General features: G+C 61.0%; 4 protein-coding genes across 4 annotated transcripts in view; 3 read left to right on the top strand and 1 right to left on the bottom strand.

The window, feature by feature from the left end:
* Positions 1-54: 54 nt before the first annotated feature.
* CHLRE_12g538050v5 (uncharacterized protein) lies at positions 55-5,514 on the top strand. Its single transcript, XM_043068689.1, has 11 exons — positions 55-324; positions 730-814; positions 1,048-1,166; positions 1,360-1,513; positions 1,738-1,849; positions 2,029-2,156; positions 2,451-2,747; positions 2,959-3,116; positions 3,408-3,611; positions 3,778-4,051; positions 4,247-5,514. The coding sequence occupies exons 1-11, from the start codon at positions 272-274 to the stop codon at positions 4,289-4,291; spliced, it is 1,629 nt and encodes a 542-aa protein (XP_042918784.1). The 5' UTR covers positions 55-271; the 3' UTR covers positions 4,292-5,514.
* A 49-nt stretch (positions 5,515-5,563) lies between these two features.
* Positions 5,564-7,800, top strand: CHLRE_12g538000v5 (uncharacterized protein). Its single transcript, XM_001692810.2, has 4 exons — positions 5,564-5,821; positions 5,920-6,001; positions 6,094-6,248; positions 6,625-7,800. Exons 1-4 carry the CDS (start codon positions 5,684-5,686, stop codon positions 6,760-6,762), a joined length of 513 nt encoding a protein of 170 aa, XP_001692862.2. The 5' UTR covers positions 5,564-5,683; the 3' UTR covers positions 6,763-7,800.
* A 538-nt stretch (positions 7,801-8,338) lies between these two features.
* On the top strand, positions 8,339-11,574 carry CHLRE_12g537950v5 (uncharacterized protein). The gene is made up of 5 exons (XM_043068688.1): positions 8,339-8,587; positions 8,782-8,969; positions 9,072-9,123; positions 9,203-9,435; positions 10,361-11,574. Exons 2-5 carry the CDS (start codon positions 8,904-8,906, stop codon positions 10,958-10,960), a joined length of 951 nt encoding a protein of 316 aa, XP_042918783.1. The 5' UTR covers positions 8,339-8,587; positions 8,782-8,903; the 3' UTR covers positions 10,961-11,574.
* A 192-nt stretch (positions 11,575-11,766) lies between these two features.
* The window catches only part of CHLRE_12g537900v5 (uncharacterized protein), a 4,192-nt gene continuing 2,815 nt past the window's right edge, over positions 11,767-13,143 (bottom strand). The window contains exon 8 of the mRNA XM_043068687.1: positions 11,767-12,269. Within this exon, the coding sequence (XP_042918782.1) occupies positions 12,090-12,269 (180 nt within the window). The 3' untranslated portion in view covers positions 11,767-12,089. The remainder of the gene's footprint in view (positions 12,270-13,143) is intronic.

The raw sequence follows: 13,143 nt of genomic DNA, 5'->3' as shown, positions 1-13,143 counted from the left end.
TGGTTGTGACTGCCAAACATGATGTAAGCTCAATGGCCACGTACATATAAAATAGATACACAAGTACGATCTTGACCCTACTTCATACGAGTAAGACCAAGACAGAGCATAATTTGGCTGCAATCACAACGCGTGAAAGACGGCTTTACAGTATCGGTGCCAGAAACCGCTCTACAGAGTTACAAACAGGACATAGGCCACAATGGCCACCCCGGGAGCGCAGGAATCGGGGGCTGCTCCTGCCGCTCAAGTAGAGCCGATTTATAATGGCATGCCGTCATCACCATCAAGTCCACGGAAGAAGGGAGGACCGCCCTCTCCCAGGTGTGCTTGGCTTGGCTTGTCGCTGCTTCAGAGGTGGCCAACATGCACACAATCGGGCTTCGAGCCATACGGTTTCTTACCCTCAAACTACTTTTAGATATGTGTCTTGGCGGTTGTCATACGTTATCGCATTAGACGGGACCGGAAAGCCTGCCCAGCGCGAAAGCCCAGCCCCCCTCTTAGGCCGGAATAGTTTTAGGGAGAGCTCTGGACATTGTAAGGCTCAGTAAGCTAAGTTGTCGCTGCTGAACATGTTGTGGCTCTGTACTTCGCGGGTAGGGGAGGCTGGACTGCCAAGCGCTTGCCGCAGTGCCCTATCCCCCGGCAAACACTCGCAGCTAACACTCGCAGCTAACGACGCGACTGCTTGCCCCCCCCCCACCCCCACCCCGCTCCATTTCGCAGCAAAGCGGGGCGCACGGACTGGGTGATTCTGACGCCGTCACCAGGGCCCGGTGCCTATAACCCGGGCATGAATGCCGTGCAGCAGGTGCGCGTCAGGGAACTCCCACGGGAGCAGGTGGCGGCGTCTTGCGAGCTCTGGATTGACGCGATGCTAGATGTGTTGCTTATGGCCAAGTTGCGATACCAGTCTTGCTGAATGACGTGAAGCGGGGTCCTAAGAGCAGCAGTTGGCGATCGACTGCCCGCCCCCCGCCCATGCTGCCTCCCCCCACTCCGCCTTGCCTTCTCACCTGCTCGCCCCACTGATTTTATCACCAGGCCTCGGAGCGCGCCGTCTTTGGGACGGCATACCGCGAGCAGGAGGAGAAGCGGTTTGTGTCAAACCTACACAATCAGGCCATACCCAGCGGCGACACGCCCGGACCTGGGGCATACCGGTCAGTCGACTGCGGACTGGCCGCCCGACCTGCTGAACCTGCTTACATTGGGGTGTGAGGGAAGACCCTAGCAGGGCCCTGTTACATTTACAGCCCGTAGCCAGGTGTTGACCTCGGCCTCTTATCATCGCAAAGCATCCTCATCCAGCCATCAAACCTTGTGCTGCCGCGTCGCGCGCACGCTCTGCCTCAGGACGGCTGAGAACCGGCTGATGCGGAGCGACAACGCCTCGAAGTTCGGTACGGCGGCGCAGCGGCCGGAAGTGCCCAAGGAGTCCACGACCAAGCCTGGGCCCATCTATGAGCTGCCCTCCACGCTGTCAGCCATTTCGGCGGGCTTCGGCTCGGTAAGCACCGTGTGCCTGTGTTGCTTTTGGGCATTCTTTTTGTTGGTGGTGGACGTGTCGTGTCTCAGGGCAGGCTGCTGGCAGCTGCTTAGGTCATGGCATGGGCATCTGAGCTTGTGCGGTTTTAGCATTGATGCATGGTTGGCGCAGCTTTGCAAGGACATGGATTGATGCGCTCCTGACCGGGCCCTGTGCTGACTGTGCCTGTTCACATTATCGCGCAGCCGCCCACCACGGCCCGCGGCGGCTCCCGCAGCGCCCGCGGTGGCTCCCCCATGCGCGACCAGCGGTCGCTCATGAGCGAGCGCTTCCCGCTGGAGCACATGGACACGCCGGGTGGGTGGTGCGTTCTAAAGCATGGCTGTTGCGGCGCGCAGTGCATGCAGTCGGTACTCCGCTCGAGTGGGATACAGCCGTTTGCGCGGATGCGCAATTGCGTACAGTCGGGTATGGTACGGTATGTCGTGAAGGCCGAGTGTTACATGTATGCATCCTCTGACGCCGCCCTCGTGTAGGCCCCAACTCCTACGGGCTGGTGCAGACCGACAAGCTGTCGCACCACGGGGCGTCGCCACGCGTCGGCTTTGGCCGCGCCACTCGCGAGGCCGCCACGCGCTCCTCGCTGTCAACGGCACAACTCCAGGTGGGCGGGTTTAATAAACTGTAAACGTGCCGCCTGATATGTAACAGCCCGCCACGCATAGCAGCAGTTGCTGGGGACTCCAGGGCATCGTCATGCGCCCTCGCTGCCCTGTTCATCGCTGCGAAACAGACGCCATCCCTCAATCAGGCGCTCGCGCTCCCTCCGCGTTACAGCGCCCTTTCCAAACCCCCACCGCACTGCGCACCGCCTGCCACCTGACCGGGCCACTGTCCTGACCCTGCCTCCCTTTCCCACCCTCCGGACCCTCCCAACCAATCTCGTCCCCATCATCAGGCGGACCCCACCATGACCACCGCCAACGAGACGCCGGGCGCGGCCTATGAGACGCACCGCTCCACGCTCAACAGCGCGCAATCCACCGTCTTCAGCAAGGGGCCGGCGCACTACTCGCCGGAGAAGGGCGGCAGCGCGCGGGGCCCTTACCTGGGCCGCCTGCATGCGGACGCCAACAAGGGCACCGAGGGCCCCGGCCCCGGCACCTACGCCTCCTCCAGCACGCTGCAGCCCGCCGGCGGCGCCAAGTTCGGGCCGCCCTCGCCCACGCGCACGCCCAAGCCCAACGAAATGGAGGTGCGCCGCGCGGTTGTAACACGTTCATGGCTCCTTGGCATTGACGGCGCGGCGCGGCGTGGAGGTGCTGCTGCGGGCCAGCCAGCCAACACGCGTATGCTCTGGCCGCTGCTGCAATGCAAGCTGCACCCCCCTCCCCCCCAAAAGGCTTCCAACCACGCACGAAGGCGTGACGTCATGCGGCACCCCACCCGAACACGTGCCTCTGCAGGTGCCGGGCCCGGGCGCGCACAACCCCAACTTCGGCGCGCTGTCGGTGCGGGCGGCGGCCAGCTCCTACAGCATGGGCGCCAACATCCGCACCGACTTCACCAACATGGCGCCCAACACGCCCGGACCCGCGGCGTACGCGCTGCCGTCGCCCGACCGGTGCGGGCGGGGTTGAGTGGGTGCCTAGGGCTGCGCGCCTAAGCCAAACGGGTGCAGGGGGGGTTAGCCGTCCATGAAAGGCGGGGGCAGGGGGGGGGGGGTTAGCCGTCCATGAAAGACGGGGCAAGTCAAACTCAATTCCACGACTTCATTCCCATTAAACCTGAACCCAATACAAACTTGGGGAGCGGGGATGGGGTGTTTTCACCAATCCCAGTGCCCAAAAACAGATACCTGACATTATGCGCTGTAACCTCTCTGACCTGTTGTGGCTGCGCCTGCGACCCACAGGGTGAGCCAAGGCGCCTCCGCGCCCGCCTACTCCATGGGCGGCACGGGCGCGGGCGGGCGGCTGAGCTATGTGCCCAAGAACACCACGCCCTCGCCCGACAACTACGGCCGGGTGGAGGACCCTCGCGATAAGAGCCCGGTCAAGAAGGGCTTCAGCTTCGGGCTCAAGGAGCGCACACGCAGCGACACCACCATCAGTACCAGGTGCGCGGCGCCGTGTGCATGAGGGGAAGGAGTGTGAGCGCTTGCCACAGGGCTGGCCGCCCTGTGCGTGTGCATGTGTACGACGGGTAGGCGACGGCATTGTCACCGTCTCAGTGCAACGCTACAAACGGCCCCCTTTTGACTTGCATCCTCGCCCACACAACAGGTACCACGGCCCGCTGGCGGCGCAGGAGGCCATGGGCACCGAATCGCCCGGGCCAGGCTGCTACGAGCTGCCCTCGCCCACGGCGCGCGCCGGCTCGCCCGCCACGCGCTTCGGCACGTCGGGCCGCGACAGCGGCGCCAAGCTGTACATCAGCCACATGCACGCCGCGGCGGAGGGCTTCGGCACTGCCTCGCCCGGGCCCGGCTGCTACAACGTGGCGGACGCGGGCGGCGTGGGCAGCCCATCGCGCTTCAGGGCCAAGGTGGCGCCCAAGGTGAGGGGTTGCGGGGGATGCGAAAGGGAACGGGGCCGGCACGGGGCGGTTTGTGCACACCGGTCGCGTGGTTTCTGCGGGATGCGAGATGGGTGAGCTCACAGGCACAGCGTGAGGTCCTGCCACGTGCAGCTGGCAGCGGCTGGCGCCATGCAGGGTTACTAATTGTTGTCTCAACCGTCCTCCTTGCCGCAGTTCGGCTCGAGTCCGCGCTTCAACGACAAGGTATGCACAAAGTGACGAGGCGTGCGGTCTGCACACGTACCGCCCAATGCTGCCGTGTGAGTGAGCAGCAGTACCAGTAGCAGTGGGGCCGTCAAGCATATCTTTGCGTTGCAGCCCTGTGTGCAGCAACGAATGGGCAGTTGGTTCGATGACATGACATAGACAAGGTTGTCCAGTAGTTCACTGGGTGTGTGCGGGTGTACGAGGGTGTATGCTGCCGCCATTTCGGGCGGCTAACACTGTTTAGTGAACTGTAGCGTGCGGGATGGGCCGCAGGGCTTTGGTTGATGCTGACGCGGGTGGTGATTGCAACTGCCGAACGAGGCAGGAACTCGCCAATTTGCGAGGCCGTTGCATCAAGTTACCGTTCAGGTTCCCGATTGTGCAACGGGCCGCGATTGGGCACGGTATGTGGCTGGCTGTTGCGAGGTGCTATGCAGAGTGCCTGGTGTTTGGGGGGCCTTCATTCCCAGCGTGCTGACATTCATCATCGCAATCTACTCGCGTGCTGAAAAGCGCCTGCATCGTAGTCAAGGGAGGTGCCTGTTCCAAGGACTGGCGCTTGTTTGATGCAAAATGGTCGTGACCAGACTTTGTTGCTCGCGCCTTGAAGGGACTAGTTAGCGTACTGAGTGCCCCTGCAGTAGGTCACGCGAAGTGCTAGCTCGTTGGTGCTGGGGTGCGGGTTTTGGATTGTTGAAGGGAGTATGTGTCATGCCACGGTGGCGCGCAGGGGTTACCTGAATGATTTGGTCACTACAAGACTGGGCACGTTGACGAACTTGAGGTGTGATGCATCTTGGCGTGCCGTGATTGCGTCACGCCAGGGGGCCGCAGTATAGGTCGTAAGCAGCCTGCATCTTTTGCAGGCAGGCGGCTTACGTGTTGTGCGACTGTTGGAAGTTGGAGGAGAGACGCCTGCACCGTGCGTAGAACGGATGGAAAAGGAACCTTCACTGGTACACGGGGCACGCATGTCCTGCCAAACGGACATGGAGATGGTGGTGCAGCGCTAGAGGCGGGATGTTGGTTGATTGTGACGGTATAAATTAGTGCAGTCCCCTTATAATGCGGATGTAAGTGGACTTGGCAGGGACGGCTCCGTGATGGGTGCGCTGAGAGGAAATACCCACCTGATAGTAGAATCAGAAACTGCACATAGATTGACATTTCGGCGAGGTCGAACGCGCCCCAAACTTGAAAGCTTCTACTGCATGGGGTCGAAGCGTTCATGGGGCCGAACCTGTTGCACAGCCGAGTCATATCAGCAGCCTTCGCATGTAAACTGTGTCACTAAGCGTCAAGACACATCGCCAGAGTATAGAAACGGCCTCTTCAACACTACTACTGAAGACACGGAGACGCCACACAATGCTTCGCAAATTCGCGTTCGTCGCGCTTCTAGCGATGTGCCTGTCAGGGGCCTGCTTCGCTGAGAAGTCTGAGTTCAAGCATCTATACAAGAAGATTAAGGACGTGCCAGGCGTGGCGAAGGGCGAGGATGGCCAGTTCTACATCAACGTGGAGGAGGAGAAGTTCTACGTGGTAGGGCAGCAATCAGTGTATTTGCTACCTGTTGATCGGTTGCAGCGCTTGCCGGCTGGGCTGTTGCCTCACCGCGTCGCTACTTCCTAACTATGCAGGTGAAGGACCAGGAGAGCAAGAACATCTACTTTGTCAATGAGGCTACCAGCGAGCCCCAGTGGCACGACCCTCGCGGCCCTGGTGAGTCGTTCGCGACAAATGTCGGGCGCCGATCTTGACCCACTTCGGCGCTCACTAGTGCTGACCCTTGTCACGCTCAACTGCAATTGTAGCTCCCAAGGCTGGCGAGAACAACGTTGACATCACGATTCCCCTGGAGCCTCCCAGCCTGAAGGCCAAGGGCAGCACGCTCACCGTCGCCTTCGTCGCTATGCTGCCTGTGCTTCTCTTCGCCGGTGGCACCTTCGCGCGCATCATTTACCTGCAGGTTAGTGCGCGCCTATAGCATGGCTGAATATGGCATACGTGCTGCAGGGTTTGGGCTGAGGATAGATGAAGCCCATGGTTAACAAATAGTGGGGTTAGGGCACGTGTAAGGTCAGGGCCAGGTGTGGTGTGTTGCGGTTGGCACGCGCAAGGTCACGGGTGCGGCACGCGTTGTCTTGTCCAGAAGTAGGATGGGGCGCCCCACACGTGTGCATGTTAGTTAACACATGATGAAGCCGGCTATGGCTGAAGCGGCCGGTGAGAACGTGTCGGCGTGTCGGCCTGGACGCTGGCAGTGCCTGACCCCCTCGACCGCCTTTGCGCTGCGCTGAGCCCCGTGCTCACCTGCCCTTCCGCTTGCCTGCCTACTTATGTAGATCCACTACCCCGAGATGCTGTGGCCCACCAAGGAGCGCCGCGACCGCCGCCGTGCTTCCGGCGGCAAGAACAAGCCGCAGAAGCAGCGCGGCAAGATGAACCAGGACGGCAAGGGCGGCCGCTCCGCCAACTCGTAAATGGATGGAGGCGGGACTGCTGGAGCAGTGTGAACGTGGAGCAGCAGCAGCAGCAGCATGGAGGCAGACAGGCGCAGATGATAGCGGTGCATGCTGCCGAGCTGTGCCGCGCGCTGCGGTCCGTGGCTGGCCCACGGAGCGTTGTTGGAGAGCAGATGCAGCCAACGGCGGGAAGGCTAGGAGCTGGCGCCCATCTGCTTGGCGCTGGGAGCGCGGCTTGCAGCGGCGAAAGGGGAGGAATGGCAACTGGGGCTCAGTGGATTCTGGGCAATGGGCATCCATGCACGGCATGCCTGGAAATTCTTGGGGATATGGCGTCTTGGGACCAGGATGCGAGGTCCAAGGTGCAAGAGCCAGTGGATGTGCGTTAGCTTAGCAGCAGGGAACTAGGCACCAAACACAGCACCATGGGGCTCATATATGCACTGTCATGCGTAGCAAGCAAAAATTGAGTGTGGCAGGTGATCCACTCTCACATCAGTTGTTCCTTAGCTGGCATCAGGTGACTTGTGTATGGGGGTCCTACGACACAGGCGACTCCAGCGTTGGCGGCACGAAGTGCTCGGCCGTACAAACTGGTGTACTCGTTGGCTGCCAGTAGCAGCGTGGGGCTCGCCGGAGCGGCCTCGTGGCTGAATAGGGTGACAGACTTGGTGACGAAGACTACCAATAAGGAACTATGTGACGTGACGGCGCAGATTGGCCTTGATGCCAGATACAGCTTGGACGTGAACAGGCAGGAGACAACTGGGACGTGGCAGCAGCGTCAAGGAGCTGCTGTGCATTAGGGTGGGGACGAGCGATGCAGCTGTCTTATCTAGGCGTGCGATCCTTGCTGTGGTGCCCGCACTCGTGATGCGGCAAGGCGGCCTTCCAAAGCGGTTGGGTAGAAAGAAGCACGGTCTGGCGGGAGGTGATGCCGATAAGGCATGTACAAAGGGCGTGTGGATACTACACTAGAGGCCCACACTTGCGTCCGAAGTGAAAGGCTAAGCATTAGAGCGCAAGAAGGCCCGGCATATGTAACCTGTAGCCCTCCCAGCGCCCTGGTCGCCGCCGGCGGTCTTGAAGGGAAGTTGAACGCCCAGCGCTGCTGCCACTTATTCCGCTCAGAAGTCTTCCATACCGGTAGAACACCCCACGCCATCTTGCAGTCCGCCTGCACGCGCAACCGCATGGTGCCTAACACTGTGCAATCAGGGCAGGGGGGGGGGGTAGAATCTTCCGAAACAGACCCCATGCCTCAAATGGATAGAGCTCAACGAGAAAATCACGAATCCGCTTTCAAAATCGAAAATGGGTTTGACCCCTAAAAGTGGCCGGTCGGTCGGTCGGTCTGGGTAAAAGGGGGATCCATTCTCGAAAGTTGGGCGGGCGCATCTTTGCAGCGGGCTCACCTTTTCATTTTAAAGGTGTGCGCGACAAAAGGCACGGTGTTGGGGGGCATTCGAAGGAAGGGGCAAGTAAGCCAGGTGGTCTCGCGGCTGTGCGCACGGGGCGCGTGGGCGTTTCTGCGGGGCCGCAGGGCGTCCTCACAAGGGCTGGTTGTGTAGTATACGTTGCAGTGGAACGTGGAATGCAAGGACGTGGGCCGTCGGGCCGGTTTTGGTTGTAAATGACATCGCTCCAGGGCGGGGGCGCATGAGCTTCCTCGAAGCCAAAGAGCGAAGCGTGCAGGCAGCAGGGAACGGCTGCAAAATTGCAACATCGTTCGTAGCGAGCGTGAACGGACACTGAACAGGCGTGCACGGCGCGGGAGGGCTGCGCACACATTCCACCGGGACGCTTTCTTTCAGCCGCAGAATCGGACGGGCAGACCGCGGAGGTACGCAATGCGGGCAGAACGGTGGTACCGAGTGTATCTTATGAGGGTGGGGCGAGGTGTTGGGTTGGGTAGGGGTGCCATGCCCGAAGCATTGACGGTGGGGCCTTGTGCGAGCGCGGGCGGTGTGGCAGGGACGGGGTGAATCATGGTAGTTAACGGCCGGTAACAACTGGTGCACTGCCGGCGGCGTACAGGCAGGCGAGCATTGCGCGGGGAGGTACTAGCTGCAGCGCAAGCTTCGAAGCAGGTGGCGGAGTACGCGGAAGCAGCGCGTGTGAGGGTGGTTGATGGCTGGGGCGACGGCCTGCCTGCGGCCATGGCGGCTGCGGTTCAGGCCCGCGGTGGCGGCTTGGTCCGACTGAGAGTGCGTCAGGACCACGAGGTGGGTGGTGTGGATTGCATGCGGGGGCTGCGAGCAGGGGAGAGTACGTCAGAGAGCTGTTGCTGGGGGGCTGGGGGCCTGGTTGGTGGGGGGAGGGCAAAGGTGATTGAGGTCGAGTGCGAGTGGGGATATGATGTCCGCGTGGGGTTGCGAGGCCAATGACCTTCCTAGGGCCGGGTGCTGTTATGGAGGCCACTCTCCGGGGTGTGACGATAGCCTCTTTTTCATGACAGGTGGTGGGCGCCAGCGCCGCAGCTGGCGCGCTCGAGCGGCACTTGTGGAAGCGCTGGGGATTGAGCGGTATGACAACCCAAGCTCAGCGGCCAAGCTGGTCCTGCTCCAGGCGCAACCTGGGGCGGTGCTTGCGGACGTGTCGCCGGGGGAGCACATGTGCATGGTGCTGAGCGCGCTGCTGGGGCTACTGGCGTGCCCAGACCTGGAGGTTCAGGTGTACAACGAAATCGCAGTGAGTGGCGGGTAGGGGCCTGGGCAATACAGCACGGTGGGCGTGGAAGTGTATGGCGATGCCAGGGGGCCCCGTGAAGTGGTGGGGAAGGCGGGTCATGACTGGGACCAAACAAGGTGTGACGCTGGCGGGTTGTGCGGTGCGCTATGTAGCGAGGCTATGTTCCGTACCTCCACGGCTACCGTGCCCTGGGGCGAACGAATCGAGCAAGGTTATCTAGGTGGTTAGAAGTCCGGGGTCGGGGAAGCGAGGTGCCGAGGTTTCGGTTGAATGGCTCCGGTCCGTCGATCGCTCGGTGCACCTCCGGTTTGGTTGCCTACAACTTGTCGGTACAGTAACTCCGGCGTTCGACCAGCCATGCACTCCTGCTCTGCCGCTGCAAACTGTTTGCTGTCTGCTTGGGGTACGGGCGTCAGCTGCACCCTATGGGCCCTCGCCAACCTGCCTGAACCCTGTCCCATCACACACCTCCGGTTTGGTTTGCAGAGTGAACTGCCTGTGTTAGAGGCCTACTTGGCGAACATCTCGTCGCAGACTGCGTTCAAAACATATTGTCGCCAGCTAGGTTACACCTTTGAAAACTAGAGTGCGTGTCCAGGGCGTTAAAATGCGACATTGTGATAAGGGAGGGTCGAATTGTCGCGGCACCCGCCCTCGGGCAATGCTAGATAATGCAGGCAAGGCTTCCAGCACCAGCGTCCCTGTATGTCAATGGATGGATGAAAATGGGGTATGTAGGGGTATGTAGGGGTAGCTCACCGGTTTTGGACTCGTGCTTAGGCTCGTATACCCGTCTCGCGAACCTGCTCCCAGTCGTGTTGGTGCGGCCCCCTGAGTACAAATTTGCTGGCTTGGTGACGGTGCGATGGCCTACGGTTTATGACTGGGGACGTTGACGGCCTCTGCATGTGTTGTTTGCCCGCAGGGTCTGCTTGCGGGCGTGGAGCAGGACCACGGACGGGCACTGCGTCAGCGCATTGGCGGGAAGCTGCGTGAGGCGGTCGAGGTGCTGGAGGAATACGTGGCTCACCTCCGGTCAATCTCGGACAGTGCGCAGCTCCCAAAAGCGGAGCATGAGCTGCGGGAAGCGCTGGAGATGTGGGCGGCACCCGCCGACACAGACGACAGCATGCTGGAGGTGGACACCGTCAAGGTAGTCGTGGACATCATGACTGGGCTGGACATTAACGTCCTCGTAGTAAGCCTGGTCGACCAACAGGAGCTGGGCGGGCACGTCACTGCAGCGTACAGCCGGACCACGCATGTGGCGCTGCACGAGCTGGCGGTCTCGGGCGGCGGCGCCCTGGAGCTGCCCTCATGCAGCACTGTAGTGCTGTTTTTTGCGCACAATCATGCAAACTCCGTTCTGCTGGGCAAGGTGGGCGACCAGAAGACGGAGGTGGAGGTGCTGCTGGACATGGCCGCGGAGACGCACGATGTACGTTGGGGTTCAGCCCGGCCTGCATGTTGGCTGAACATGCAGGCCGGGCTGAACCCCAACGTGCGCTCCATCCTAGGAATGTAGAGTGCCGGCGAGCGGGTTGAGGACACGACTCTGGTAGATACCGAGTCAGTTGAGAGAGATGTTGCGGCGATAGGAGAGTTTACGCCGGCGGCGGCCATGGCAATAGCCGTTCAGATGGCGCCGCGAACGTTGGGTCTCTTGCCACAAGCGCGTTCGGTGGGTGACTACGGCCCCACAACGCAGGCGAAACAGGCTAGTACAACAACAGTTGCTCGTATTGCAAAAGCAGTAGTCGGAACTGCTAGCCAGATTGACGAGAAGCCTGTGTACATTTGGTGCGGACCGGACAGGATGGTAGATCCGGCCCAAGAGGTTTTGCACAGGTTCGTGCCAAGTTTTGTTCCTAGCGCTTCTGTCCTGCAGCACGCGGCGCAATGGGTGCAGCTCAACGATGCGTGCGTAGGTATACCCCAGACTCAGCACACGTGCATAAATTGGGGCAGTTTGGGGAGCGGCATGTCGGCATTTCGGGAGATGCCTGGGGAACTGGTCAGGGACAGGCCGGTGCCGGCCGGATTTTGCATGGATGAACGTGTCAGCACATTTCGCATCATCAAGTAACATTGAAGTCAGCCGTTGCATAGCAGGCCAGTCTATCAGGATACTTGTCGGCAGCCGGGCCACATGTCCACATGTCGGTCGGTCAAAGTGTCATCCAACATAGCGGTAGAGCTCACCGAGAGCAGTCAATTGGCACCAACCTGACAAAAAAACTAAGGGGTTCTGAGGGGGTTTTGGGGGGTCGTACGGCAGGGGGGGTCGGTCGGTCGGTCGGTCGGGGGGTCCGGGAGGTTTTGTGGCATGGGGTCAAAAAAGTTTGTTCCTACCCCCCCCCCCCCCTGATCAGGGTTCAACTTTCCAATGGGCATGCCCGACCGGCCCGAAACATCCAAGTTGTCCATGATCTGTTGCTGCTCTCCAACCCTTCCATTCAGGTCCATCCTACAGCCCCAGAATACTGTGCAAGCTACCATGAAGGGCCCACCTTGACGCCTATGGGTGATCAACTGACCATCATGCGGTCATGCCCCGCCGCCGCTTACACCGCACACTGGTTCACTGACCTCAACAGTCAACACCTCCTTTTCCCCAGCAGCTCCGTTGTTGCGTGGCCCAATCAAGCGTCTGCTCAAGTCCCAGCGACAGCCATCACCGCTGGCCCCGACTCGCCAGCCTCCTGCTGCGCCGCCGCTGCTGGCGTCTCGCCACCGCCGCCGCCGCCGCCACCGCCACCATCGAGATCCCCCGGGGCACCGCCCGCCGCCGCCGCCACGCCGTCCAGCAGCTCCAGCAGCGCCGGCATGCGGTGCTGCGGACCAGAGCACAGCATCGCAGGGCAGGGCATAGCACCATGCATGGACAAAGGGAGAACCACAGGCCACAGCTGTAACTAACATGCATGAACATGTGCGCGCACACACACACACACACACACACCAGATACACGATTCACGTGATCTGGCAGAATAACCGTGGAAACCGTAGTCACACACACACACACACACACACACACACACACACACACACACACACACACACACACACACACACACACACACACACACACACACACACACACACACGCATGCATTCGTTCCGTTTGTAAGCACCGCTAGGCGCGCGCACGCAAGCATGCATGCACGCACGCGATCTGTGCAACTGGACTGCTGGAGCAGCCGGGGTTTTTGGCCTCCAGGCTCACACGCATGAGCACCGTGCCGCACTGCCGTACGCACCTGCAGATTGACCTTGTACTGCAGGTGCTCGTACGGCAGGTCGCGCAGTGCGCCCGCCAGTGCGCCCGCCATGACCGGCCGGCCCGCCACCGCCTGGTGCAGTGGGCGCTGGTAGGTGCGGATGGTGAACACCACACACTGCGACTGCGGCAGCCTGTTTGCGCACACACGAGGCGTCGCATACACTGTCTTTGCGCTATGTTTTCCTTGTGCTCTTTGACACGAAGCATCGCATGGCGTGCGCGTATGTGGAATAGACAGGTGGTATTGTATTTGACGCTGACTCACGTAAGAAACACACGCGCGGGCTCCCACGCGGCCCCATCCACACGCACCTGTGGAAGAACTGCCGCTCCAGCCTCAGGTGCAGGTGCTCGATGCCGCTCACGTCGTCCGGCGGCGCGGTGTGCGGCCCCGGCGGTGCGTCGTAGAAGCTGCGCGTAGAGC

Source organism: Chlamydomonas reinhardtii, chromosome 12, assembly GCF_000002595.2.
Source record: "Chlamydomonas reinhardtii strain CC-503 cw92 mt+ chromosome 12, whole genome shotgun sequence".
NCBI classification, from domain to species: Eukaryota; Viridiplantae; Chlorophyta; class Chlorophyceae; order Chlamydomonadales; family Chlamydomonadaceae; genus Chlamydomonas; species Chlamydomonas reinhardtii.
Note: the sequence above shows the minus strand (reverse complement) of the source record. Positions and strands in the feature narration are given on the sequence as shown.